General features: G+C 44.6%; 1 protein-coding gene across 1 annotated transcript; it reads right to left on the bottom strand.

Moving 5' to 3' along the window:
• Positions 1–1,582: 1,582 nt before the first annotated feature.
• Positions 1,583–23,125, bottom strand: colq (collagen-like tail subunit (single strand of homotrimer) of asymmetric acetylcholinesterase). The gene is made up of 17 exons (XM_062992371.1): positions 22,991–23,125; positions 19,021–19,121; positions 17,389–17,502; positions 15,706–15,750; positions 15,392–15,418; positions 13,360–13,431; positions 11,833–11,895; positions 11,689–11,715; positions 11,516–11,560; positions 8,914–8,949; positions 8,742–8,822; positions 8,561–8,657; positions 6,706–6,839; positions 5,627–5,746; positions 5,422–5,548; positions 5,197–5,299; positions 1,583–4,558 (listed from the first exon to the last, which is right to left on the bottom strand). The coding sequence occupies exons 1-17, from the start codon at positions 23,079–23,081 to the stop codon at positions 4,489–4,491; spliced, it is 1,353 nt and encodes a 450-aa protein (XP_062848441.1). The 5' UTR covers positions 23,082–23,125; the 3' UTR covers positions 1,583–4,488.
• Between the last annotated feature and the right edge of the window lie 1,665 nt (positions 23,126–24,790).

Genomic DNA, 24,790 nt, shown 5'->3' with positions numbered 1-24,790 from the left:
AAATTTTAACGTATGAATGGAACAGCGTCTCTGCAGCGTTTTTGGTTTCTTTGTGCCCGGTTGTTCTCTCATCTTCACAATCTGTGCAGGTTACAGAAGGAAAAATGCGAAAATGATGCAAACTGGTTACTGGCTAACTGGCTGCGGTGCTTTAGGCGGGCTGAGGCGTAGCAAATTAAAGAGACAGTGGCCACAATCACGTTGACCTGTTTGAATGGGGCACAATCTACATTTCTACATTTACATTTTTAGCATTTAGCGGTAGCCTATATCCAAAGCGACTTGCAGTACTGTGACAGTATATGATCTGAGCAATTGAGGGTTAAGGGCCTCGCTCAAGGGCCCAACAGCAAACCCTAACCACGAGGCTACTTTGGTTCCATTCATGACAGGAACGGAAGTTACTGGTTACACAAAATTCATCAGTTCACAAGTTTAATATCAAACACTTGCTTGTCTTTGGATTGTGGGAGGAAACCGGAGCTCCCAGAAGAAATCCACACAGACACGGGGAGAACATGCAAACTCCACACAAAAGGAAGTTGAACCATCCCAGTCTGGGGATCGAACCCAGGACCTTCTTGCTGTGAGACGACAGCGCTGCCCACCGAGCCACCATGCCACCAGCAATCACCACCGATCTACCAGCGTGCACTGTGTTCTCGACGTACTGGGCTGCTTTAGATCTTATCATATTAATAAATATAAATTAATAAACCTGCAACCATAAGTGTCCTCAGTTCCCCACGAATTAAATAGTCTAATTAATAAGAACGCTGATGGAACACAGGGGGGAACACAGGGGGGACCACGCCCCTGTCCTGACTTTATTGGAGTCTTTTACAGGGATCGGATTCTAAACCTGTTTCCAGTTCCAAACCACAATGAAGTCGATCAGTGAAACTTTGGAAAACTTTTCTTTCTACTTTTATTGATTAAATAAAGAGGAAATTAAAGAGAATGAAACACACCACACATTCTTCTTTTTACTGTGTTTTACTAAACATCCCATGCAAACTCCACACAAAAAGGACCCGGACCGCCCCACCGCGGGATCGAACCCAGGATCTTCTTGCTGTGAGGCGACAGTGCTACCCACTTAGCCACCGTGCCGCCCAGCAGGGTTGTAAATAAATTCAGTTGTTTAAAGCACAACGTTACTATCATGATGTATCACCACAATGCGGCTAACTCATACCACATAGTTGTGTTTGCTGGGTGAATAAATTGGTTAATTTTTAATAGTGACCGAATATACAGTATATGTGTCCTTGTTTATTTAAAATAAAAAAAATAGATGCTATTCTGTTTAAGCACAAAGTCAAAAGAAAAGAAAAGAGCTCTTATTCACCATAACACGGAATAAGAGCCTCTCCAATTCATTTGCGTAGGGTGCGCAAAGTGCGTAAGGTGCGTCCGTACTTTACGTACGTATAGTTTACACTATTATTTCCATAAAATCGCCCCAATTTCTGTATCTGCAAAGCAAGTATTCAAAAACTGATTACAACTTTCCTAACACACAAAATACAGTAATAAAATATATTAGATATTTTTGCAGGCTGAATAAACAAATAAATAATGAATATTTATAAGCTTTATTTATTAATTACAAGGTTTATATTCAACCAGACTTTCATAAGAACAATTTTTACATCACGACAGGACAAAACATTTACGGCTGCAGGAGATCCCAACATGCGTCGGCGAGCTAATTCTGTTATAGTGCAATAACCTACCTGCTCATAATCGCTAAAAAGAGACGCTAACAGTCCGTTAGATACCTGATCCGCTCGGCTAACAGTCGTAAAACGTTGCGCTAAAACACCGCATGTTAGTAAAAATAAGGACTACAGACATACATGAACTAACTGTAACGTCAACATGCAAATGCACCACAGCTAACCCGAAACACGTTTCTCTTATATATATATATATATATATATATATAAACGTATATATACATACACGTTAGCTTTATACAGTTACTGTTACTGTGTAACCTCCAACAATCATTAAGAAGATGCCACGACACAAGAACAGCAGACCCGTGTACCTGTGAATATTATATATTCTATAAGCTACATCGCCGTTTCCTAACCATATTAAGCATGCGACATGACAAAGAGAGTCTAAACTCCAGAACTGGCTAATTATTAGCATAATTTTAGCATTACTTCAACAGTCGTCAGCCTATTAGATAGCAGCATAAACTTCCTCTATTAAAATGGCTTGAGTATAGAAATCCTTAATAACAGTTTAAGAGCCGTGATGTGTCATTTAGGTTCCACCCTAAACAACCTTCGGGTCGAAAAGCAAAGGGTTACAGTCTAGAACTGAAGGGTTAGGGTTGAGAACTGAAGGGTTAGGGTTGAGAACTGAAGGGTTAGGGTTGAGAACTGAAGGGTTACAGTCTAGAACTGAAGGGTTAGGGTTGAGAACTGAAGGGTTAGGGTTGAGAACTGAAGGGTTACAGTCTAGAACTGAAGGGTTAGGGTTGAGAACTGAAGGGTTACAGTCTAGAACTGAAGGGTTAGGGTTGAGAACTGAAGGGTTAGGGTTGAGAACTGAAGGGTTATGGTTGAGAACTGAAGGGTTACGGTTGAGAACTGAAGGGTTAGGGTTGAGAACTGAAGGGTTACGGTTGAGAACTGAAGGGTTAGGGTTGAGAACTGAAGGGTTAGGGTTGAGAACTGAAGGGTTACGGTTGAGAACTGAAGGGTTACGATTGAGAACTGAAGGGTTACGGTTGAGAACTGAAGGGTTACGGTTGAGAACTGAAGGGTTACGGTTGAGAACTGAAGGGTTACGGTTGAGAACTGAAGGGTTACGATTGAGAACTGAAGGGTTACGATTGAGAACTGAAGGGTTACTGTTGAGAACTGAAGGGTTACGGTTGAGAACTGAAGGGTTATGGTTGAGAACTGAAGGGTTACGGTTGTGAACTGAAGGGTTACGGTTGAGAACTGAAGGGTTACGGTTGAGAACTGAAGGGTTACGGTTGAGAACTGAAGGGTTAGGGTTGAGAACTGAAGGGTTACGTTTGAGAACTGAAGGGTTAGGGTCGAGAAGAGAAGGGTTACGGTTGAGAACTGAAGGGTTACGGTTGAGAACTAAAGGGTTAGGGTTGAGAACTGAAGGGTTAGGGTTGAGAACTGAAGGGTTAGGGTTGAGAACTGAAGGGTTACGGTTGAGAACTGAAGGGTTACGGTTGAGAACTGAAGGGTTAGGGTTGAGAACTGAAGGGTTACGTTTGAGAACTGAAGGGTTAGGGTCGAGAAGAGAAGGGTAAGGGTTGGATCGGGTTTTTTCTATCAGGTTTTGAAGCATTTACATTATATACAGATGAAGTCGAACGTCCATTGCACTTAGCTTAGTTTGCTGCGAAGCTCCAAAACCAGAACGGTACCTTAAATTTTAACTGACGGTCTGTTGCTCATCACGAAAGTTGCTTTCCTCATATCAAGCCCACTTACAAGGAACCTAAAGACCATGTCAAGATAAAAGACCACCAAATTTCCAAAACACTGCTCTACCAGCACCAATCATTGGAATCCCAAGTCTGCAATTTTGGTGTACGCAAACTTCTGACCTTCAGTTGTACACAGCGGACACAAAGCAATCACAATGCTATCAGAATTATCTTAAGAATGCTGAAATATGTAAGCCTTGTTTCGTCAAGTGGAACGGATCTAGATGATGAGATGATTGGTTGAGGTTCTGAGGTAAAAGTGATCATACAGGATTCAAAACTAACCATCGATGCGCTGATGCTTTATTTTCTAACCTTGCAGACCCTTGGATGTCTTGGCTTTGAGACATATCAAGGCGTCTACACAAGAAGACTGGGACTGAAATGACACAGAAGCACCTGTAAACGTCTCTCCATTGTACTAGTCAACGAGAGTCTGAACTGAGCGTTGCGTAGCCTATGTACAGAGCGGCTTTTTTGCCTTAAATACATACATTCCACTGTGGCCCATTTTCTAGCACCTACTCCAACTCGGCTTCATGCAAAATGCTAAATACGTCACATAGCAGCCCACACATAGCACCCTGGGAATGGCGTGGAAAGGTATACGTGTACGTTGAGGTATCGAGCTGAATCCGGGATCCGGGCTGGCCTTTTGTGGGCGTCCAGATTCACAGAGAGCCGTCCGGAGAACCGGCTGAACGGAACAGTATCTGAAGTCCTGACTGAGGTTTATTTTAAGACGGAGCGATGGGTCCTGACGGGTCCTGACGGGTCCTGATGGGTCCTGTACGTTTGCCGTGACTGAAGACTGAGCCGAGGGCTCCGGTGAGCTACGTGGCTTCTTCTCAGCAGCGCTGCAGCAAACCAGTATGATATATATCTATATATACACGTTCCTGTTCCTAATGTTCCCCCCCATCGAGCGTATTTTCATCGTCCGGTTGTGTGAAGTGTCTCTTGTTCCCTGCTGCTCACACACACGGTGTGGGGTTCCGTTCTCGGTTCCCGTCTCCTCAAGTGAAATACTTGCAGTTTGTGGAGTCGATGAAACAGTCGGACGTGCACTTGAGGTGTCCGAAAGACCTGAAGGGGTCAAATTAAAAAATATAATGTCATTATCTCACCATTAATTTACCCTGCTGTAAAAGTGTATATTTATTCGTGATTCCTTTCGACCGTTCCTGTATTTAGTCATCGCTACAGTGGCTCCAGGTTTGGGACCTGCACTGAGAGCACACTGATAAGTGCACCTACCAATAGCTAGGCTGTTTTGGTCACCCCCTTCATGCTTTCTCAGTCATAAGCCAATTAGGTCCATACAGACGCCGACCGGGCCGGTAGCAGAGCTGAGATTAGAACCCTTGATCCCCAGATCTTAGCAGTAATGGGTTCGGTTTCCAGTCAGTCCTGGACTGTATAAAGGTAAACAAACCTTGGGTCAGTTTAAGCAACAATCCTTGGATCTCTGGTCCGCCTGGACACTCGGGTCTGAAGGCTGTGGATTCAAACCCAGGACCTTCTAGCTGTGAGGCAACAGCAGTACCACCCACTGTGCCACCGTGCCACCCTAAGGGGGCATCACTTTTACCTTTAGGTTTACTTTATGTAATTTATCACGTTTTGTTTACTTTACTGGGATGAATAAACACAATAGAGAGGAAACAGGAAAATCAGAGAGGTTTTGTATATAATATATAAATATATAATATATAAATCATTACCCGGGCAGATATGATTGGCAGGTCTGATATCCAAAATCTTTTCCGTCGCACTCCTCGGCACCTTCGTAGCGATACCCGTCTCCGCAGTAGGCGAGCTTACATTCTGCAGACAGGAAAAAAACATCCCTTCAGACACGCGTTCAAACCGAGACCCGCCAGCATCGGGTTCCCACAGAGAGTCGTATCGTGTACGGAGAGCCACACTGGATTCGAAGGCGTACTTACTGACGCAGCCGTCGGTGACCACCTTGTTTCCATCATCGCACTCCTCTCTATTCTCGACCTGCACCAGACCATCCCCGCAGAAACCCTCCTGGTCTGGAGCGTGCTCCATCGACTGGAACGGCGTCAGCTAACAAGACAGTTTTATTTTGAGTTTATGAGTTTCGCATTAGATCAGACGCATTATATGAATTAAAGTCGTGGTTACCTGAATGGGCAACCATCCATCGATGTCCTTGAAGTAAAGAGTCCTTTGGTCTTTGCGGAAGGCCAGCGCGTTGTCCGTGTGGAGACGCTTCAGCTCCTGTTCGTTATTCACCACAAAGATCTGGAATCCGGATCAAAACAAATCAATACGGAGTAGATCTGCACAGTGGGCACTGCATCATGGTGGGCACTTATTTTGCTGGTTTGCTATTTTCTTTCTTATAACAGCTGCTGAATTAATTTTTTTTAATATGAGGTGATGATCGAAGAAAACAAAGATTACAGTTGACTGGGTTGGAGATTTTACTGGCACGATCGTGGGTTGTTACAGCAGTGGAATAGCTGAAGAACAGGGAACAGGACTGTGGGCCTCCCTTAATACTGCTCTAGTCACATCATACTGGATGTTGGACTTTGGAACCTCCATTCTGTGCTAACTGTTGTTTCTTATCTGCGTACAACATTTTACAACAGCTTAATGATGCTTAACAATGCTCAGGTTCCTCTACGTTTCCCGTACAATGTCATTAAACGCCAGTCTAGTATCTCGTATCCCAATTTAATCGTATCCAATTGCGACTAGATGGTTACATCAGAGCTCCACCCTGACTGAAGAGGGCTGTACCTAACACACGCCTCTTCGAAACGTGTGCGGTCACCAGCCACTTCTTTTCCCCTGCACGAGGCAGGTTTACACAGCGAGAGAGTCACGCACTGCGTCTCTGTGCAGTGCCACAACCAGCCAGCAGAGGCCGTAATTGCAGCAGCTGGAGTCGTCAAAGCGAATCCGGTCCTCATATCAGACTTGGCAAATCATTTACACCATATGCCCTTCCTGACACGACCCTCCTATTTCTATTCACGCTCGGGACCTGCACCGAGAGCGATCGCACTGACAAGCGCACCTCCAAACCACTAGGCTTGTTCAATCCATGCAGACGCCCAACCAGTCGATAGCACAGCTGAGATTTGAACTCTAAATCCAGTTTTCAGCATTTTTGGGCTAGCGTACTTTGCCGCTGCGCCACCGAGCACCCAGCTACTAAGCTAATGCTGGTTAATTAGGTCAAATCCGCTTACCGCTGGTACCCGGGGGTAGCTGTTGCTTCTGAATGAGTGGTCAAACTTTGGGTTGCGTGTAAGAGAGTTGCAGTCGCAGTGACCCGGGTTACCCTGTTCACCCTTTTCTCCTTTGGAACCCACCATGTAAAGCCCTGGAGAACAGAAATCATTCATAATGTTTAATCACAAATAAAATAATCACACCAGAGCAGATAACAGCACAAAGAAATGATTTTAATGTTTGATGGGCTTTGGAGTACTTCAGAAAACCGGTGTCGACTAAGACAGTCCGCCGCTGCGTCAAGAAACGCAACCTGAAACCCAATTCTGTACAGAAACGCCAATTCTGTACAAAACACGAGTTCTCTTGGTCCGGACTCATCTCGGATGGACCGAAACACTGAAGACATGTCCACATTTGAGTACACATGTCAGCTTGTCAGTCTTTTTGGCTCACCACTGTGTTCCAAACTTCAGGAGAAAATCAATCAGTTCTCAGTGTGAGGTCTTTTATCATCTACCGTACAGAAAATTGTGGAAAGATCTGAAGAATCTCTGGAAGAATCTCAGTCTGTGTAGGATAAGTTTAGAAGCCGCTGCTTGAGGAACGTCATGCCGCCATGATAAATATAACCACATGGGCTCGGGAATACTTCGGAAAAATGTTATCAACTAAGACAGTAAGCCGCTGCGCCAAGAAACACAACCTGAAACCCCTCAGAGTTCTCGGGGCTTAAGGTCATCTCAGATGGACCGAAACACTGAAAACATGTCCACATTTGAGTCCACGTCAGCTTGTCGGTCTTTACAAGCAAAAGTGAATCGTGGCTCACCACTGTGTTCCAAACTTCAGGAGAAAATCAATCAGTTCTCAGTGTGAGGTCTTTTATCATCTACCGTACAGAATATTGTGGAAAGATCTGAAGAATCTCTGGAAGAATCTCAGTCTGTGAATGATGCCGCTGTTGAATGTTGGTGCTGCTTGAGGAACATCATGCTACTGTGATAAATACAACCACATGGACTCGGGAACACTTCAGAAAAACGTTGTTGACTAAGACAGTCCACCTCTGCATCAAGAAACGCAACCTGAAACGCCTTAGAGTTCTCTGGGCTTGAGCTCATCTCAAATGGACCGAAAGACTGAAAATGTGTCCACATTTGAGTCCACATGACAGCTTGTCTGTCTTTTTGGCTCACCACTGTGTTCCAAACTTCAGGAGAGAATCAATCAGTTCTCAGTGTAAGGTATTTTATCATCTACCGTACAGAATATTGTGGAAAGATCTGAAGAATCTCTGGAAGAATCTCAGTCTGTGAATGATAGGTCCAGAAGCCGCTGTTGAATGTCGGCGCTGCTCGAGGAACGTCATGCTGCCGTGATAAATACAACCACATGGGCTCGGGAACACTTCAGAAAAACGTCTTCGACTAAGACAGTCCGCCGCTGCATCAAGAAACGCAACCTGAAACGCCTTAGAGTTCTCTGGGTCTGAGCTCATCTCAGATGAACCGAATTTGAGTCCACATGAATCGTGGCTCACCACTTTGTGCCAAACAGTTAAAAAATAAATTCCCCAACGTTAGGCATCAGAAGAGCGTGTGTTCTATTAATTTGCATGGCGGGTCGAACAGGCCGTCGCATTAATAAAGTGCTGACATCATGTTTGTATATCAGCGAGGAGCTCGGGCTTTCCTATCGCTCACTTTGGGAACATGATGTCATGGTTTTGGGCTCCGGGACAGAAGATCGGGTTGCTCCGGGGCTAAAACGATCCTTCAGCGTCTCTGACAGGAGGTTCTTACACCCTGTGACCTGTTTCTCCAGGACTGAACTGTTAAAGTGAAGCCAGAACTCTGTACAAAAATGTACCTGAAGCTGGTAAACCAGGAGGACCAGGATGACCAGGGTTACCCTGGGGGCCTGCAGGTCCCATTGGTCCCATATGACCAATATCTCCCTTCTGACCCTGAAAACAAACAAACCTCAGTTCACATCAGACTGAATTTTAGGAATAAAACCAATGCAAGTGTGATCAGTAACCCAGGAGAACCTGTTTGCCTCTTTTTCCTGGTCGGCCGGTGGGTCCCCTGCTCCCTGAGGCTCCTGGCTCTCCTTTTGGGCCCATTTCACCCTAAAAATATCACATATGCAGCATGTGTTGACCGATACTTGTATTTATTTATATAAATTAATGGATCACGGATGAGAACTTGCTTTCTCACCTTCTGCCCGAGCATTCCTGGCAGACCCATTGTGCCCTGAAACACAATCACAATCAATGTTGGGGAAGTAATGAAATACAAATTACTAAAGGACTTTGATTGAAGAATATTTATTAAAACACAATTGCATATTAGCTGAAGAACAAGGAACAGAACTGTGAGTCTCCCTTCACACTGCTCTAGTCATGTTAAAGTTTCAGACTTCCTCTAAAGCTTGGGAACCAACCATTCTGTGGTAACCTGTTGCTCCTTATCTGCTAACAACATCCTGCAACGGCTTACCGACAGACATGCTGCTAATCTCTGTACAACCCAGAATCAGAAAAAGTTGGGACAGTATGGAAAATGCAAATAAAATATAATAAAAACACAGAGTTTCTTACATTGACTTTTATTTGATGTCAGACAGGATGAAGCTGAGATATTTCATCTTTTATCTGCTCAACTTCATTTCATTTATTAATAAACATCCATTCCTGCATTTCAGCCCTGCAACACATTCCAAAAAAAGTTGGAACAGTAAAGCATTTACAGAGGAGAGCGAGTGATTTAGTGTTTCAGCTTTTATTTTGTCTCGTTCTTCCTGCAAACACGTCTTAAGATGTGCAGCAATATGTGGGGTCGTCGTCGTTTCAAAACTCTCCTCATGTCCTTTTTTGGGGACAGGTCAGGACTGCAGGCAGGCCGGTCCAGTACCCGTACCCTCTTCTTCCTCAGCCACGCTGCTTCTGGACATGGTTAACATAAGGCTTTTTTTTTTGCACAGTAAAGTGTTAAGTATGATTTGCACACTAAAATTCTTCCTGATTCCTTGAATGGTTTAATGATATTCTGCACTGTAGAGGGAGAACATGCAAATCCCTTCCAATCTTTCTTTCATTCATTGTTTTTAAACATTTTCATCATGTGGACAAACTGGATCCTCTGACTCTCAGCCTTTCCGGGATGCTGCTTTTGTACCAAACCATGATTACAATCACCTGTTCACATCACCTGTTTAACATCACATCATTATTTAGTTTTTTTGGCCCCGTCCCAACTTTTTTTTAAATGTGTTGCAGGCCTGAAATGCAGGAATGGATGTTTAATAATAAAAGTTGAGCAGATGTAAGTCAATGTAAGAAACTCTGTGTTTTTTATTATTATTTGCATTTTTGGGGTTGTACTTTCCATCCCAGCCGCGCTTCCTTAAGTGACAATGTGACTACGAAAATTTAATGCACAAGCAGATTTCGATTCCTCCTGTTTCGATTCCTCCTGTTTCTATCCGGGTTTGGGACCTGCACTGATAGCGCACTGACGATCGCAGCTCTCGACGTCTAGGCTGTTTTGGCCACCACCAACTATGTCCAAGCAGATGCCCGATTGTCTGATGGCACCGCTGAGATTCGAACCCCGGATCCCCAGATCTCAGCAGCAGTAGTGGGATGGTACAGGTAGCGTCCGGAACCCAAACAAATCTCTAACAACCAGAGATGTTCACAAGTCACAAAATACGAGTTCGAGTCGAGTCAGGAGTCAATATAATCTACACAAAACATATATTATAAATGTAGCGCAGAAATAAAGAAATAATCTGTAAATTCAGATAAAAACAACAACAGATTAGCGAGTGTATTTAGCCGTTTTACTTCGTGTCTTTACTTTCCTCCTCATTTTGTAAATGAATGTAATTTCCGTAACAAGAAGGTTCCAGTTAAAAGCTTCAACTGATACGTTTTGTTTTCATTACAGAACAAAAGCGCTCGATAAATCACGGCACAGCGGCCAAAATCCCAAACACAGCAAAAACAATCATAACCGCTGCTTACCTGAGCTTCTGTTCTTCCAGATGCTATTACATTTATAAGTGTGCGTCCCATTAGGAACAGAATCCGTTATTTTGTAAATGTGCTTATAATTAAAAACCTCCAAACTTTTCCCGGTGGTGAAGTAAAACAGGAAGTGGTTAGAAAGCCGATCGAGCGTTTCATTACCACGTCATCTGTGTGACGCAAACTGAATAAATGCAAATAACAGCATTTCTTACTAACAATTACAATCAGAAGCTCTGATTGGTTTAAAAAGCGTCTTTCAACCATCAGCGCCGATTCTGTTGGAGCGTTTCATTCTGTTCCTGTGAAGTGCACTATGTAGGGTATTCCACCATTTTAAGTAGGGAGCGACACTTCATCACTACGCCGGAAGCTGGCTGGAACATTTACACATTGTGTGTGTTGCGGGTTAAAACGGACGGAGTGTTATTATTATTATTATTATTATTATTATTATTATTATTATTAGAGAGCAGAAAATGACATGATCAGAATGATGTCGGATCAGATATATATATATAATTATCACACGTAACTAATGTTGCTGACTTTTGTTTTCTACGAGTCATTTTTTGCGAGTCATGAGTCGAGTCAGAGTCATTTGAAACGAGTCCGAGTCGAGTCTGAAGACGCTCGAGTCCCCATCTCTGCTAGCAACCATATCAACAAATGTACAAACATAGAAATGACTCGAGTAACTAAGAAAATAACAACGGAACTCCGGATCAGAATCCAAAATCAGATTCCAAGATCAGATTTCACCACCTGATAAAGTGTGATAGTCTCACCTTGTCACCCTTCTGGCCAACGTCACCTATATCACCCCGTGAGCCCTAGACACACAACATGACAAGAAACGGCTTAAACAAACAGTTTTAATAATAAACCAGCAATTATTTATCACAGAAAGACACAAAACAAACAAAATATAAGGACAGAAAGTGTTGGAAGACTGTTGTACCTTTTCTCCCTTGTATCCAGACAAACCCTGCATCAGACGAAAGAAACAAATCCTTACAGCATTTAAAATACCACCACACGTATAATCATGGTTTTATTTTATATATCCGGTGTCTATTAGAGCTAGCATTTAGCAAGCACAGACCTTGGATCCCATTGGTCCCCTTGCTCCAGGCAAACCCATCAGTCCTGGGTCTCCTTTCTCTCCCTGGTGAAAACACAGCTCACTTTTATTGCGTCAATACCAGCTCGATACCAGGTAAAATATCAAAGTGTCCATAAACTTTTGGTAACCTTTCCTTCTCCTCTGACCTCTGTCAGTAATAGTTAACCACAGAACCTGTCTCAGCAGGTTCCCCTTCTGAATGTTAAACAACCCCGACACCCCTAAGCTTGTAAATAATCCTCTTTGGTCCCGGCATCTAAACTTGGACGTAGACTCACATTCTGACCCAGGCGTCCTGTTTATCCGGGCTTGGGACCTGCAATAAGGGTGCGCTAATTGCCCCCCCCCCCAATGGCTAGATAAGATAGGTAACTCCATGTGCCTTCTGTATTTGTGAGCCCAGTTCGTGATTCAAACCCTCAAACTCCGTTTCCATTTCCAGCAGCGTGGCTCGTACCCTGATGCCACCCCATCTCACCTACTAAAACCCCCCTCAGCATCTACCCTCTTCATATACCCTTAACATCTACCTTCAGCATCTACTCTCATATTTTACCCTCAGCATCTATCCTCTTCATCTACCTTTTAGCCCCAGCTTGTACCTTCATCATATACCCTCAGTATCTACCCACATCAACCATCAGCTTCTACCCTCAGCATCTACTTTCAGCATGTACTTGAGGTTCTACCCTGAGCATCTACATTCAGCTTCTACTTTTAGTTTCAACCCTTAGCATCTACCCTCAGGTTCTACCCTCAGCATCTAACTTCAGCAACTACCCTCAGCATTAACCCTCAGCTTATACCCTCAGAATATACTCTCAGCATCTACCCTCAGCATCAACCATCAGCTTCTACCCTCAGCGTCAACCATCAGGTTCTAACTTCAACATCAACCCTCAGTATCTACTCTAGAATCTACCAGTAGCATCTATCCTCAGCCTTTACCCTTAGGTTCTACGCTTAGCATCAGCCCTCAGCATCTACCCTCTGGTTCTACCCTCAGCATCTACCTTCAGCTTCTACCCCCAGGTTCTACCCTCAGCATCTACCTTTAGCATCTTCATTCAGCATCAACCTTCAGCACCAGCCATCAGCTTCTACCTTCAGCATCAACCTTCAGCATCAACCCTCAGCATCTACCCATAGCATCTATGCTTAGCTTCTACCCCCAGGTTCTACCTTCAGCATCTTCCTTCAGCATCAACCCTCAGTATCTACTCTTAGAATCTACCCCTAGCATCTATCCTCAGCATCTACCTTTAGCATCTATCCTCAGCATCTATCCTCAGCCTATACCTTCAGCTTCTACCCTCAGCGTCTATCCTTTTCATCTGCATATATCTATGTCTAACCTCAGATTCTACCCTCACCATCTACCATCAGTGAGTTGATTGAATAGAACCACAGTCCTGCATTAACATTTACGGGATAATCTTATTTAAATATAATTAGATGTTCGTATAGACCTGTGTGGTGCTTTAGAAGATGATGGTCTGTACTCACTTTGGGCCCGCTTTGTCCTGGATGTCCATTTGGTCCATGTCGCCCTGGGAGGCCAGGAGGGCCAGTGCGTCCCTGTAATGATAAAAAGTAATGTGAGGCCTATACGGAACACAGGCCTATCAAAGTTCCTTCTGCTGCATTTCAGTCGACCCTTCCTGTGACTCTTGGTCAAGAGTGGAGTGAGTTGTGAAGTTGTGGAGTTCAGCCATGGTTGTTAGGTGATCCTCTTATGGTTACACATTTGTCCCAGCCTTTATTAGGAGCCTAGTGGGTTACCAGCTGGAAGGTTGTGAGATCGAATTATCCAGTTTCTACCATGATCTCTGCATAGTTTTCACTTAGTTTTCACTGGTTGCAACACATAACATTAAAACCACCTCCTTGTTTCTACACTCACTGTCCATTTTATCAGCTCCACTTATCATATAGAAGCACTTTGTAGTTCTACAATTACTGACTGTAGTCCATTTGTTTCTCTGCATGCTTTGTTAGCTCCTTTCATGCTGTTCTTTAATGGTCAGGACCCCCACAGGACCACCACAGAGCAGGTATTATTTAGGTGGTGGATAATTCTCAGCACTGCAGTGACACTGACATGGTGGTGGTGTGTTAGTGTGTGTTGTGCTGGTATGAGTGGATCAGACACAGCAGCGCTGCTGGAGTTTTTACACACCGTGTCCACTCACTGTCCACTCTATTAGACACTCCTACCTAGTCGGTCCACCTTGTAGATGTAAAGTCAGAGACGATCGCTCATCTATTGCTGCTGTTTGAGTCGCTCATCTTCTAGACCTTCATCAGTGGTCACAGGACGCTGCCCACGGGGTGCTGTCGGCTGGATATTTTTGGTCGGTGGACGATTCTCAGTCCAGCAGTGACAGTGAGGTGTTTAAAAACTCCACTCATACCAGCACAACACACCCTAACACACCACCACCATGTCAGTGTCACTGCAGTGCTGAGAATCATCCACCACCTAAATAATACCTGCTCTGTGGTGGTCCTGACCATTGAAGAACAGGGTGAAAGCAGGCTAAAAGGTATGTAGAGAAACAGATGGACTACAGTCAATCATGGTAAGTGGAGCTGATAAAATGGACAGTGAGTGTAGAAGTGTAGAGGTGGTTTTAATGTTATGGTTGGTCAGTGTCAAACTCACTGTCATAAACACAGCTCAGTACAATAATAGACAAAATGACTGTAATGATAACAGAAGGAAATGATTATTAAAGGAAAACTAGAGCAGATAAGGATCAGCGTATCGACTCTCCGTCCTGGATTAACCGTCCCGTCCTTCCGTTCCATTACGTTTAAAAAATCAATACGGCCCGATATCCGAATGTGCTCGGGGGTTCAGAGAGAGGACAGTACATAAGAGGTGAGCGCAGCGCGTCTCCTGAGAGCTCCTGAAAGGCTGATTAGCGACGGACAGGCGAGAGACGGAGCGAGCGATGCACCATCGCAGCACCCGCTTTAATTAGATAATGCAGACAGGGCGGGGCGGGGCCCGGGGCCTGTGGGAAAGCCATGATTTATGAGGACGCTCGGGCACTAAGCTAAATTACACCGCAATACAGTAAACGTCCTTCCGTCGGTGCGTCCGTGCCTTGTACCCCCCTCACACGCCCCTCTCAGGTCCGTGTGTCCTCCGTTTAGCCTGAGCGAGGACCGACGCTGATCCCTAAAGCCTCATGGAAACAACACCTGCCTGTCAGGGGGATTGTGGAATAGGACCGCTGGGAAATTCCACTGAGATCTCGATGCGGTCCGGGCTCTAATGAGGTTGACCACAAATCTGCACACACACACACACACACACTCGACTCCATACCCCGTGTATGTGTGTCGAGGTTGTGTTTGTTTAGAATGTCATTATTGTCTGTGGCTGCGGTGTGAATCCCAGCCGGGAGCAGAGCCGGGAACGGAGCCAATAACCCTCCGTACATGTGTGCACGTATCTCAGCCCGTTTCTCTTTTCTCCTTCACAAATCCACTTAGGAGAGAAAATGGAACGGACTCGACGGGGTCTTACCTTCTGTCCGGGTCGCCCAATTTCTCCCTGGAAACAGACAGACAGGAGGAGACAAGAAGAGACGCTGCATCAACACGGACGTGGATGATTTTTGCTCATGTGTGTGTGTGTGTGTGTGTGTGTATGTGTGTGTATGTGTGTGTATGTATGTGTCTGTGTGTTTATGTATATGTGTGTATGTATATGTGTGTGTGTATGTATATGTGTGTATGTGTGTATGTATATGTGTGTGTATATGTGTGTGTGTATGTGTATGTGTGTATGTGTGTATGTATATGTGTGTGTATATGTGTGTGTGTATGTGTGTGTGGTACCTTTTCACCCTTTGGTCCCATGGGTCCTGGTAATCCTGGAGGACCCTGTGAATGATTAAATAGTGAAATAACATCAGGGAATTGGATATGACTAGATTGGAAGGAACACTGGGGGTTATACAGCTCTGTGAGGAAGACTTAAAATAAATTAAAATCCATGTGTGTCCATATACTTTCTGAAACATCTGTATTGACAGTGTAACCTCTGATGGAGGGTGTGTTAAGGTGTGTGGTCCAGTGAGCCCAGTGAAGACATGCTGGCATTCCCAGTACAGATCAGATATCACCCAGGGCAGCAGCGTCTTTATTTAGGCGGTTGCGGCGGCGTGGACGCAGGGGGGCGTGGCGTGGCCGGCGTGGTGAGCAGTGTCGTGTTTCTCGGGCTGGTGCACGGAGCAGAGACGGCGAGTGGAAAAAAGCCCTCCTCCCAGACATTAGCCAATCAAATCCATGCAGACACCTGACCAGCTTACAGCACCGGGCTTGTGACCTGCACTAAGAGCGCACTGACAAGTGTTTCAATCACATTCATGCAGACACCTGACCGGTTGAGAGCACCGCTGAGATTTGAACCCTTTACCCCTGCACCACCCGAGCGCCTGCAGTCAAACTACACCTAAACACCCTATAGGCACATCTGGATTTAGGCAGTTTATCCCATTCTGTAATGCAGATCCTCTCAAGCATCGTCAAACTGGGCGGTGAGCGTCCTGTATTCCTTTCCAGAGACGTCTGGGCATTCCCACGCCACTCATGGACCTTTTCCACCAACGTGGAACAGATTCCGTTCCAGTTCACACCCAACTTTGAACCATTTTGCGCATTTTAAACATTCGTTCCAAGCTGAAACCAAAGAGTACAGTAACCCGACGTCCACTGAACTTGAAATCTGTGAAACTCGACGCCTTTCTTTGAGGAATTTGTTCCTTTAAACTCGGCGTGCAGGTGAGAACTTGTTTGGCTCGTGTAGGTACGGCGACTGATGTAAACAAAGTGCTAAGCAGCACCGCCGTCACACTTCACAGGAAATAACTGCACAGCAGTGCTAAAGCGGTTTTGTCACTTCTCGTGTGAATGCGCCGGTGCTGAAGGGAATACGGTATTCCAACATCAAGCATCTTCAGCATTAAGAAGCGTCAGGAAACAATAAAGAAGTAAAACTAAAATGCAGCTTTTATTGTACAGTATTGTTATTGATGTGTAACTGTTAGTAATTGTACTTCAGTGTGTTTATATTATATTTGTGTTATTTTCAGTGTTTAAGTGTCAAAAACAACCTCATTATTTTACATGAGACTAAAATATCTGCAGCTCCACGGGACCATGGACGCATTAACAGGTTCTCCAAACATCCTTATGGAGAAAAATACCTCGAAATTCAACGTCTTTAAAACTCAACACCACTCCCAGAACCAACTGTCCGGTTTTAAGTAGGTCCTTCAACACGAGCCGTGACGACATCCTCATAGACCCAAGTGTGAGCCAAACCATTCGGTGGAAGCAATTAAGGGTTAAGGGCCTTGCTCAAGGGCCCAACAGTGGCAACCTGGCAGTGGTGGTGCTTCAACCAGCGACCTTCTGATTACTAGTTCAGTACCTTAACCACTAGGCTACAATGGAATATTTTCTGATTCGGTTCCATGTTCGGTTCATTTGAATGTATGGAGGAGTAAACGATGGTACCTGAGGTCCTGCAGGGCCGACCGGTCCCGGTGCCCCCACACAGCGGGTAGAGCACCACGATTTATCACCATCCTCCCCCGTGTCCTTATTGTTCCACAGATCAGGATTATTAATCTGTAAGAGCAAACGGATCAGAGCTGGAATTTATTACCTAGTTAAAAATCAAGATTAACGTCACGCCCACATCCTGCCTTCAAACAACCATATTTATTACTAACTCATAATATATACACCGATCAGCCATAACATTAAAACCACCTCCTTGTTTCTACACTCATTGTCCATGTTATCAGCTCCACTTACCATATAGAAGCACTTTGTAGTTCTACAATTACTGACTGTAGTCTATCTGTTTCTCTACGTGCTTTGTTAGTCCCCTTTCACCCTGTTCTTCAATGGTCAGGACTTCCACAGGACCACCACAGAGCAGGTATTATTTAGGTGGTGGATGATTCTCAGCACTGCAGTGACACTGACATGGTGGTGGTGTGTTAGTGTGTGTTGTGCTGGTATGAGTGGATCAGACACAGCAGCGCTGCTGGAGTTTTTAAACACCTCACTGTCACTGCTGGACTGAGAATCATCCACCAACCAAAAACATCCAGCCGACAGCGCCCCGTGGGCAGCGTCCTGTGACCACTGATGAAGGTCTAGAAGATGACCGACTCAAACAGCAGCGATAGATGAGCGATCGTCTCTGACTTTACATCTACAAGGTGGACCAACTAGGTAGGAGTGCCTAATAGAGTGGACAGTGAGTGGACACGGTGTTTAAAACTCCAGCAGCGCTGCTGTGTCTGATCCACTCATACCAGCACAACACACACTAACACACCACCACCATGTCAGTGTCACTGCAGTGCTTAGAATCATCCACCACCTAAATAATACCTGCTCTGTGGGGGTCCTGTGGGGGTCCTGACAAAGCATGCAGAGAAACAGATGGACTACAGTCAGTAATTGTAGAACTACAAAGTGCTTCTATATGGTAAGTGGAGCTGATAAAATGGACAGTGAGTGTAGAAACAGGGAGGTGGTGTTAATGTTATGGCTGATCGGTGTGTATTTCTATATATTATAAATCCTTCATACCGGCCTATTCAATCTGTGTTAGAATGTGAAGGGTTAAATTAAGACGCCCCTCTGTCGCCCCCTGCTGTTGCTGTCTGCTGATTGGTGGTCCAGCTACAAATCTACTGGGTGGAGCGATTCAATTCAATCAGAGACTAATTTGAAACGACCAATCAGATCGTTCCTATAAACTTTATGACGAGTTCTGCCCGCCGTGCCGGCTGCAGTATAGAAATATAGAGTCTAATTTCTCCGATCACATCCAACAATTTATTAAACCAAAATATATTTATTATGATCCTCTTGATTCCCAGAACAGGATTGATCTTCAGCGCTGAGGAGGCGTCGGACGCTCCCTCGTCATTCAGTCAGATCATCACTCAGAATTAAGGCGCCTCAGTAGGAGCATTTTAAGCGACGTAGGGATTTAGACACGCCCACTTCTCTTCTCGGGAGCGTAGGATGAGTTTTGGACCTGACTGAACGGTAACTCTAGCCGTCTAATGATTTTAGCATCCTGACGGTATCAACAACTGCTGAGGCGGGAGTCACATGACGTACCAGAGACTTTTGCCACAGCGAGGGGGGCGGCGGGAACAGGGGCGGCGGTGGAGCCAGTAAACAGCAGGGGTTGAATTTCTTGGGTTCCAGCGCAGTTAGACCTGTCGAGGGGAGAGAGACGGGGGGACGGGGGGGGGGGGGTAACAGTAGAGACACGTCAACAAACACGCCCCTGTCCCAACTTTTTTGGAGTCTGTTACGGCATCAAATTCTAAATGTGTTGAGTTTTTCAATTGAGTTTTGTGTACACTGTGCGCTATATGGACAAAAGTACACTTCAAAGAGCGGCTGTCGTTCTATGGATTGATGATGAGTGTGTGGATGCTGTCCTGTTTCAGGACCTGGGTTTAAGTGCTATTAACACATAATGATCCACGATCTTAATTCTGTAAATCTGGATGCAGACGTCTCAGTTTAAAGATCCAGCCGAAGTCGCCGTGTGACGCAGAGATGGGGACTCGAGTCCGAGTCGCACGTAAGTCGCACACACAGCAACTTCAGACTCGACTCAGACTCGTTTCAAATGACTCGTGGACAACAAAAGTCAGCAACATTATTTACGTGTGATAATTATATATACTGTATATATATATATATATATGATCCGACATCATTCTGATCGTGTCATTTCTGCTCTCTAATAATAATAATAATAACGCTCCGGCCGTCTTAACCCACAACACACACAATGTGTAAATGTTCCAGCAGCTTCCGGTGTAGTGATGAAGCGTCGCTCCCTACTTAAAATGGTGGAATACCCTACGTAGTGCACTTCACAGGAACAACCGGGGTGAATGGAACGCTCCTACAGAATCGGTGCTAATGGTTAAAAGACGCTTTCTGAACCAATCAGAGCTTCTGATTGTAATTGTTAGTAAGAAATGCTGTTATCTGCATTTATTCAGTTTGCGTCACACAGATGACGTGGTAATGAAACGCTCGATCGGCTTTCTAACCACTTCCTGTTTTACTTCACCACCGGGAAAAGTTTGGAGGTTTTTAATTATAAGCACATTTACAAAATAACGGATTCTGTTCCTAATGGGACACACGCTTATAAATGTAATAGCATCTGGAAGAACAGAAGCTAAGGTAAGCAGCGGTTATGATGGTTTTTGCTGTGTTTGGGATTTTGGCCGCTGTGCCGTGATTTATCGAGCGCTTTTGTTCTGTAATGAAAACAAAACGTATCAGTTGAAGCTTTTAACTGGAACCTTCTTGTTACAGAAATTACATTCATTTACACAATGAGGAGGAAAGTAAAGACACGAAGTAAAACGGCTAAATACACTCGCTAATCTGTTGTTGTTTTTATCTGAACTAACAGATTATTTCTTTATTTCTGCGCTACATTTATAATATATGATTTGTGGAGATTATATTGACTCCTGACTCGACTCGAACTCGTATTTTGTGACTTGTGAACATCTCTGGTGTGACGTGAGTGGAGCTCTGAGCTCTAAACCATTACAGCAACGCTCATGGCTGCTGGAGGAGATGAAGAACTTGAAACGCCTCCTGTGTCATTTCCGCTTCCCTATAACACAAACTGATGGTTGAGGAAGGCTGGTGGACAAAACCGTGTAGTACGTGGGCACGGTGGCATCAGGAAGCCGTACGACTGCAGTGATACGTCCAGGGGTGTCACTTTTTATTTAAGATCACTGGCATAAGTTCCACTTTACATTCTCTTAATGTTCTTTAAGTGTTAATAAATGGACAGCAAAGTTACGTTGCTTATGTTTTTATGCAGGTCTAAAATAATGATCTGATCGATGAGATTTCTCTACCTGAAGCACAGCTTACATTTCATTACATTTCCTCCTTCTGCTTCAATTTTTTCTTCTTGAACATTTTGGGATTATGTGTAAATATTTCTCAGCATCACTTGTTGGAAAACCGCCTCAGTTAAACACTGACATGGAAACTCTGCCATCTAGTGGAGGAATGCAGTCACTTTGCGTGTCACAAAATGGGCATGCATCGTGGGCGATGCAGTTTATGTACAATTTTACAGTGTATTTTAAGACATTTGGACGTTTTTTAAGCTCTCGCTGGCCGGTGTGTTTGGCCGGAGCTCTACATGAAGCAACAAATGAGGTTTTGGATTATTGTAGCTAAAGTCTTCATGTAAAACCCCTTTTAAGATGCTGCGCAGGACCTTATGTGAGCAGAAAAAGCATCAAATGAACTGTGTAAACCACAGTGGGACCAGATTACTACCATTAGTGTACACGTGTGCAGTACCATGAAATCCGTTTCCATGTATCTCAGCTCGCTTTTTAGAAGCTGGGGTTTGCTCAAGGGCCCGACAGTGGCAGCATAGCAGAGCTTGGATTTGAACCCACAACCTTCCAATTGAAAGTTCAGAGCCCTACCACTGTCCACTGGAAGCATTTGGTCATTGTGGTTGTTGCTGTTTTGTTGGCACAACCTGGGTCAGTTAGTGTTGGATATCTTTCATTCATCCTGGTCAGGGTTGTGGTGGGTCTGATACACTTGGCGAAAGGCGGGTCCATCACAGGGCACACACACACAAACACTTTGGGTCATTTCTACGTCTTTGGACTGTGGGAGGAAACCGGAGCACCCGGAAGAAACACACACAGACACAGGGAGAACATGCAAACTCCACACACAAAGCAACCTGACCTAAAGAAGGTAAGGAGTGCCAACACTGAATGTCCTGCTACCCATAGTGGACAACCTGAACCTGGGCGCAGCTAGAAGTGGACTAGTACTGAAATGGTCGCTGGTTCAAGCCCCAGCACTGCCAGGTTGTCACTGTTGGGCCCCTGAGCAAGACCCTTAACTCTCAATTGCTTGGACTGTGAACTGTCACTGTACTGAATCCGAGGAGCTTAGTCTGTGAGGTGGGACGTATGGACGGAGGTCTGGTCCGACTGGTCAGGGGTTTGGTTTTATAATGGACGCTTTTAGTCACCGGTAGCCAGTGAGGGGTGATGAGTGCAGGTCTCTTGATGGTCCAAGAATTTTGGATGTGCTATGCAAAGATAGAGGATAAAGCCATTTTGAAGGTAGACCAGAAAACAAGGAGTTGCAGATGCAGAACCTCGACAACCAACTAGAAAGACAAACGCGTTTTCATTTGCAGCAGTTAAGGTACTGGACTAGTGATCAGAAGGCTGTTGGTTCAAATCCCACCACCGTCAATTTACTCCTGGTACCCTGAGCCAAGTATTTATATTCAGTCATAACTGTACAACTGAATAAAAGCATCTAATGTAAATTCATAATTTGATGCCTGCAACACTCTTCAAAAAAGTTGGGACAGAAGGAAAATATGAGTGAACGCTTTATTACAACATTATTACCGTGTTATAATCATTTAATTACCACAGTTATCTCAACGTAATGCTTCAAATGAACCACGCCATGTTTAAAAATACAGAAGAAAAAGGAGGACTCTAGCGCCACCTAGGCAGCCGATATTCTCGTGTCCGTCATTCAAACCCAAACCCGTCTCACTGCAACCTGAACCCGATGGAAGACAGTTCTGGTGATTTTGGGAAAACCTTTATAATAAGGCATTACACCAAATGGTCGATGATATATGGACACCTGACTACGGTCAGACCAGCCCCACCTTTCATCTACAGCAAGTTCTACTCCTCCGAAAAGCCTTTCTATAGGATATTGGAGGTGAATCTGGGTGCCCACTTATCATCGATCAGGACTATTTGAAGATCTCAGTGATGACATGAATAGCAGATATTATGTATGTTAAAGATGTAAGCACAGGTTTAGATTAAATATTTGTATTGCACAGGAAAAATGTAAAATTTATTTTGCATCCTTGTTAAATTCTATAGAATAAATACAGTATAAATAATCACACTTTATATTAATAATCTGTGAGTATTCTGTTACTAACAGCATGTAAATGAACGTCAGAACCCCTGCGGCGCTCACCGCCCCCCCGACCCGAAACGATCTCGATCCGTCCTACCTGCCGGGAGGAAAGCGTCGCCCATGAAGGAGTGTGGCGAGGCATCGTGGAGCAGGAGCGGTAAATAGAGTCCTAGCGTGAGGAGGAACATGGTGCACGACTGCGGGAGGCTCTGTACGTCCGACAGCACCGACGGCTTCTGAACTGAGGCTTCACGCCGCTACGCTACCCCTCCGCCTCTCTCTCTCTCCCCTCGCTCGCTCGTACGCTCACTATACGCTAATGTCTCTGGGTGAAGGGAAGCCAGTCCGTGCCACGGTTAAATCGCTCTGGACCTGCGCTAAATATACAGGAGTCAGCTGCCCTGCGTGGCCAATATTAGATCTTACTACTGGCACCGGCTGTGTTTTCCTCCGCCGCTCATGGAAAGAGAAAATAAAACCACACGGGCCGCTCTGACATTGAGGTCAGGCTACGTGTCAGCACTGGGTCCACCGTCACCCCTAATCTGGCTGTTTGGAGTCCATGGCACTGTTCTCTCAGCTTAAGCGAGGTGCAGTCAAACTTGTCCTATATACAGCGGAACCTTAAAACCCAACATCAGTCGGTTCTGGGAGTGGTGTTGAGTTTTAAAGACGTTGAGTTTCGAGGTATTTTTTCCCATGAGGATGTTTGGGGAACCTGTTAATGCGTCCATGGTCCCGTGGAGCTGCAGATATTTTAGTCTCATGTAAAATAATGAGGTTGTTTTTGACACTTAAACACTGAAAATAGCACAAATATAATATAAACACACTGAAATACAATTACTAACAGTTACACATCAATAAAAATACAATAAAAGCTGCACTTTAGTTTTACTTCTTTATTGTTTCCTGATGCTTCTTAATGGTGGAGATGCTCGATGTTGGAATACCGTATTCCCTTCAGCACCGGCGCATTCACACGAGAAGTGACAAAACTCACCGTGACTTATTGTAGTAAAACAGCGAGTGATGAATGTGATTAGTGGAGGAACTTATGAGCAGTAATAATGAAGAGAAGTTTAGTGCTCCTGTCTCCTTCTTTTACTACATTAAACCACGTTAAGCTTTATTCTGAACCAGAAGCGTTTTAGACTCTGGGAGAAGCTGATTCTGATTCTCACCATTTCTCAGAAGCTGGAGCTGTAACACAAGTTTAAAAGTGAAACAGGGAGGAGAATCCAGATAAACACAGATACACGTGGAGCTGTAACCCTGGATCTGACGCTTATTCCACAGTGATGCAGATTCAGCTCAGATTCAGTTTAGGGGACGTCGAGTTACAAGGTTCCTCTGTATATGGTTGCTAGACAAAGTCAATTATAGCAAAGAAGGAATTAACATCAGCTTAATTATAATCAAAGTTAAATGATAGAATGTTTATGAATCTATGTAGGATGACGTATGTACATTTGACATCCAAAAACATAATAAACAATTAAAATATAAACATTTCTTACAGGTGGATGTAAACTTTTGACTATAGGTGACTATATGCGTCACGGATGCTGCGTTGTTCTTTATGCATTTTAACCCCCTTTTTTCTGCCAATTTAGCATAGCCAATCCGCTGCTGGGGACCCCGACGGCGACCAAGGATGGTGTATATTCGCCTGACACACACTGCCTCCGACGTGGGCGTGGCAATCCCTTCTTATTCACTTGTACTTTGGTACAACAGAAACGTGTCTGCTGCAGGCACTGCCGATTATGCCCGCTAGATGGCACCCAGCCGACCGGTGGCAAATCGAGGAGTTCAGAATCTCGGCGCTGGTGTGCTAGCGGAATATCCCGCTGCACCAGTAAAACGGTGACGACGCTACACCGTCGGCGTCCAC

This window comes from Trichomycterus rosablanca, chromosome 3, assembly GCF_030014385.1.
Source record: "Trichomycterus rosablanca isolate fTriRos1 chromosome 3, fTriRos1.hap1, whole genome shotgun sequence".
Taxonomy (NCBI): domain Eukaryota; kingdom Metazoa; phylum Chordata; class Actinopteri; order Siluriformes; family Trichomycteridae; genus Trichomycterus; species Trichomycterus rosablanca.
This window is presented reverse-complemented; position numbering and strand designations above follow the sequence as displayed.